The sequence below is a fragment of the Silene latifolia genome, chromosome Y (genome assembly GCF_048544455.1).
Source record: "Silene latifolia isolate original U9 population chromosome Y, ASM4854445v1, whole genome shotgun sequence".
NCBI lineage: Eukaryota > Viridiplantae > Streptophyta > Magnoliopsida > Caryophyllales > Caryophyllaceae > Silene > Silene latifolia.
The window spans coordinates 282,851,824-282,857,206 of NC_133538.1; the positions used below are offsets into that span (position 1 = coordinate 282,851,824).

At 35.0% G+C, this 5,383-nt stretch overlaps 1 protein-coding gene across 1 annotated transcript; it reads left to right on the forward strand.

The window, feature by feature from the left end:
• Nucleotides 1-517: 517 nt before the first annotated feature.
• LOC141626355 (uncharacterized) lies at nucleotides 518-1,406 on the forward strand. The gene has a single exon (XM_074440217.1). It carries the CDS (start codon nucleotides 627-629, stop codon nucleotides 1,197-1,199), a length of 573 nt encoding a protein of 190 aa, XP_074296318.1. The 5' UTR covers nucleotides 518-626; the 3' UTR covers nucleotides 1,200-1,406.
• The last annotated feature ends 3,977 nt before the right edge of the window (nucleotides 1,407-5,383 follow it).

Below are 5,383 nucleotides of genomic sequence, written 5' to 3' on the forward strand. Positions count from 1 at the left end.
GTTTGATGAGGTTTTTAATGTGATGGATGGATGCGGGTGAAGCTTCACCCGACCCGAACCCGATCCATTGACATACCTAGACCCAGTTTATCTCCCATATTTATATTTATCGAGTCTAGTGAGGGCATTAGCAATAAGGGGTTCATAGAGAGGTTTATCCACTATTTTGGAGGTTTGTCAACAAACCTCTCTATTGTTGGATAAAGTTATGAAGCTTTATCTATGAAAATGGTTACAATATTTTATCGAGGTTTGTTGATAGTAGGTGGGACCTTATGTGTAATTGTTTATTGTTATGTATGTATTTTCTTTGTTTGTGGGCCCATATTATGAGCCCTCAATTTTTTGGTCTATTGTTATAAATAGGTTTATTGTTAGAAAGATTTGTATGTTAGATGATTTGACATAAAATGAACCTCAAAATAGGTTTGTCTATTGCTAATGCCCTGTTAAACTCAATCGAAATGACCCGTTCCATGTTCCATTTCAAAAATGATCCGTTTCATATTCAAAATACCAGTATACATAAACCTTCCCCTGAAAACCTAAACCTCATAACCCCCTTCTTTCTCACCTCCCTTCCCCTAAACCCTAAAACCCTAACCACCACCGCAAATTCCACCACCATGAGAACCCTAGACGAGCAAGAAACCACCGCAGTCTTCGAAAAACTCTTCAAATTCATCGGCAACAACATCAAAAACCTAATCGACAACCCTTCCTACGAAGGTCCCGACTCCGATCCATCCAACCCGACCCGTTACTGTTTCCGTCTTCAGAAAAATCGTCTCTACTATGTCTCCGAATCGCTCGTCAAGCGCGCCACCAACGTCTCCCGTGACAAGCTCGTTTACCTGGGTACTCAAGTTGGTAAATTCACTCACCACGGTAATTTCCATCTCACCGTACATTCTCTACCTTTACTTGCCCCACACGCCAAGCATAAGGTCTGGCTTAAACCCACCTCCGAGATGTCGTTTTTGTATGGGAATCCGGTTTTGAAGGCTCACCTTGGAAGGATTACTGAGGATATTAATGCTGGTGATGGAGTTGTTGTTTATTCCATGTCGGATATTCCGTTGGGGTTTGGTGTTGCTAGTAAGAGTACTAAGGATGTTAGGAAATCCGACCCAAATGTGCTTGTTGTTATTCATCAGGCTGATATTGGTGAGTACCTTCGTGCTGAGGATGAGCTTTGAGGTTATAACGGGTTCGCTTTGTTCTTCGCATTTTTCTAATTTCGCGGTATTATTGATGTGTATGCGCTCCTGCTGTTATGTTGGATACATTATAATACAATGTTAAATTTTTCGGTTTAGTGCTTAGTATATGTCATTGTTATTCTTATACTGCGTTTATGCGAATTTCAAGTTTGAAATGTTATTCTGGCGAGTATCTTTGTTCTTTGATTGTGTTTCAGCGAGATTATTTTTCTTCTGCTGCTTTATTGTAAATTTTTGGGCGGATGTACGGGTTCAGCGGAATTATCTCTGTGGGATTTAATGATGTTGTATCGGATCAAGTTAGGTTTCTGAGTTAAATGCGGAATTGGTTTCATTTCCTTTTCATTTTCGTTTAAGAGTTGATCTTTTTAGGGGTGTACAATTCCCAAAATGAATGGTATTTTGGAGATTGCCTTGTTGATGCTAGATTGCTAGGTATAGCATCGAATTTACCGACTATGCTAACAGTTGGTGTTAGCAACCTCATTCTGATCTTGATATCAAAGCTTATTCAAGCTTTGTTTAGTTGACACTGTTTCGAGATCCTAGTAACCACTGAGAAACATGAACTTTTGACATGGTGGTTTACTTGTATTATGAAGGTTCTATATATATATATATATATATATATATATATATATATATATATATATATATATATATATATATATATATATATATAGTTGAGTTCGTAATTGTCGTGTGTTGAAAGTTGATACTCGTGTCTCTTGCTTCTGTGTTTGAATTGTTGGAATGTGCTTTATTAATGATCTAAATGGTTGAGTTTTGAAAGATGGAGTTAATGGTTTTTGCTTGAGAAATTCAAGGCGGTGAGTGTATATATCTGTCAATTATTTCAATTGGTGATATAGTGAAGCATTTGAGGATGGAAGATGTGTAATTGGTTTTTTTTTTCAGGGACATATATCTCTGTTTCCGTCGAAATATGGAATAAAATTGGACTGTTATTATATCTAGTTCTAATGATTGAATTTATTATTGTTTTGGTCATTGCTTGTGAAGTTTTGGATGGAATTTATGGGTGTAGAGGCATTAGTATCGGTGGGATTGAAAAACTTTGAATCTGATCAAGCATGGTAGCCGAGTAAATTACTGAAATCAATTTTAAACTTTTAAAGAAATCATTACTTGTCTCTGTATTTGAGCTTCTAAAGTTTCAATTCTGTTTGAGAAATTGATTTTTCCAAGGATGTTGTTTCTTTGATTTATGTTGCTTAGAGTTTTATCATATGGTTGCAAGTTATGTGTGTGACTTTTGTTTTTAGGTCTGATGATTTGATAGTTGTGGTTAAACTTTTGTCGTGGGTCGTTAATTGCCTTGCAGTGTCAAACATGATTGATCACTTGGGTGTGCAATCAAGTATTAAAGTTATCAAACAATAAACATTCAAATATATTACTTGCGTGTGCCATCAGGTTATCAAATTTGCAATTCCACATTTCAGATTTCACTAATTCTGAATTCGGAAATATCAAAGATTTTTCAGGTTGAAGTTTGTTATTGTTTAGATTCCTACTTCTTTATCTTGGAACATTGGGGAAGTTTTGATTTTTATTTTTTATCCACTTCAAAAAGTTGCTTTGGGGTTCAAAGTTTCAGTGTTAAGTTTGGTAGGTTTAATAGAGGCGCAAGAGAATGAGGTTTGAGGTTTTATTTAGAAGTTTGGGTTGGAACTTGGAGGTGATGTTGATAGTTGATAATAAGCACCAAAAGTTGCAGGGTTGAAGGTGGTTGTGCAATGAACTCATGAGAAAGACTTGTTACAATGGGCTATGTTTTAGTTGTTGAGTTTTAAAAGTTGGAACTCTAGGCATTTCGATAGTGACTTTTATGATCAAGGAAATTGCTGCAGTATGTGTATATATATCTGTCAAGTAGCTCGTAGATTGTTAAGACGTAGATTGTAGGCTAGCTTGGGGTTTGTGATAGTGTTTCCTGCATTGTTTAAAATGCTATATGAGCCTCCTTTTGTTTCTGTGAGTATGTTTCCCACTTTGTCCTCGTGATTATACGAACCTCCTCCAGCTTGTATTTCTATATAAATGCTATTGAAATAGATGCTAGATGAGATAGTTCATACTTCTTACTGATTGCGTCTAATTGCCTGTTTGATGATGCGAAAGGAGTCATAAGAGCACCCACAATAGAGAGAATGATTTCATCCTCTTATTTTTTCTCTTTCTTTCTATTTTTTTGACACCTCGAATTTTCATCCACCTCATTTTCCACTACCTTCATCCTCTTCATTTCTACTATCTCTTTTTTCCTCCATAATAGAGAGGATCCTCTTATATTACTTTTACTAGTTTTCTTGTCCGTGCGTTGTACGGATATTAAAATAATGCGTGATAAATTTCTTAATAAATGGAATATAGACATATAGTACATCGTTCATGTCTAAGATTTTATGTATACCGCATGACCAATAAATAATTCCCGTTAACATAATATTGACGTAAGAATAAAAGAGTGTTTGATTAATAAAATACTTTTTTTTGGAAAATAAAACCAAAATCAAGTTTATATATATGATACTTGGACTGATAGTTTTTAGAATTTGTTCATTAATACCTGTTTGTTTTTCAATTGGTCAAGGAAAACAATAATATCTACTTTGCATAATCAACTCAATGATGCAACAATTTTCCTTCTTTCGAATAACAACCATAATTTAATGAATCAAATTGTAATTAAGTAAAATCATTTAGAGGTAGGTAGAATGTTATATCTCCCGGTCAAACTATACATGTACGTTGGAATGTGAATCAAATTCCAACAACCCCCCCCCCCCCTCTCTTTTCTCTCTATAGCAATAGTCTTGGACCTCATCTTCTCATTTGAAACAAAAATTTTCACGCAAACCTCTATTTTTGCTCCCTATTTACACACATGATCTAAAACAATCTCATCCCTTGAAAGATCGATCCTTGTCTCCGAAACTTATCTCAAATTTATCCAACCAAGCGAAAAACTAAACCCCTACTTTTAGAAAAATCCACCATCCAATGGAAACTAACCCTTTCTCTCGACAATGTTTAATTTTTTAGGAAAATAAAACCAATATGAAGTTTATATATATAATACTTGGGACTGAGGAGTTTTTAGATTTTGTTCATTAATACTTATTTGTTTTTTAATTGGTCAAGAAAAACAATAATATCTACTTAATCAACTCAATGATGCAACAAATCTCCTTCTTTAGAAGAACAACCATAATTTAGTCATTGTTGGATCAAATGGTAGTTACGTAAAAACATTTCTGAGGGTAGTTAAATGTTATATCTCCCGGTCAAACTATTGACGTACCTTTGAATGTGAACCAAATTCCAACGCAATACTACATGACTGAGGTTGCTTATGACACCTCACTATAACATTAGTCTTGCCCCCCATCTTCTCATTTGAAACAAAATCTTTCACGCAGACCCTTATTTTCTTCCTTATTCACACACATGATCTAAAACAATCTCATCCCTTGAAAGATGGATCTTTGTCTTCGAAATTTCTCTCAAATTTATCCAACCAAGTGAAAAACTAAACCCTTACTTCTAGAAAAATCTAAAATACAATGGAAACTAACCCTTACTCTCGACAATGTTGTTAGAATTAAGATTTTACTTTAATTTGGATTGATGGGGTCAAGATTAAGTTTATCAGTATAATCTTTTGAGGTTTCTTGTTATTATTCATGTTACCTATATGTTTTAATGCAAGCGATATTTTGCTGATAAATAACCTTATTTATTATCACTATCCCCGTTAAACTCATCACCCTCCACAAATGCACCCTCCCTCCACCCCACTAATTTACTCGCAAAATAAAACATCAGCCACTGTGATTAGTTCTTACTACTTGAAACAACCTCCAATCCACTACCATTATCACTACCTTTCTGCCACGTTTTATATCTAAGAAGTCATAAATCACATTCAGCTTTATGAAACACCAATCTTTACTCTAGATAATATGGATCCTCGTCTCCCTTATCAAAGACAATTTATTTCTCCTTCAACAAAGAAAAGTTTAAGAAGCAATATTCCCTCTTATCCCTCTCCTTTTCCCTTCCTAATCTTTTTCTCGTCCCCTCCCCGACCTCCATTCCAGATACTCAACAAAGTGTTTGGGTACTATGTTTGT

Excerpts from the sequence above, each read along its gene's own strand:
- LOC141626355 (XM_074440217.1), top strand. The coding sequence starts at position 627 with ATGAGAACCCTAGACGAGCAAGAAACCACCGCAGTCTTCGAAAAACTC.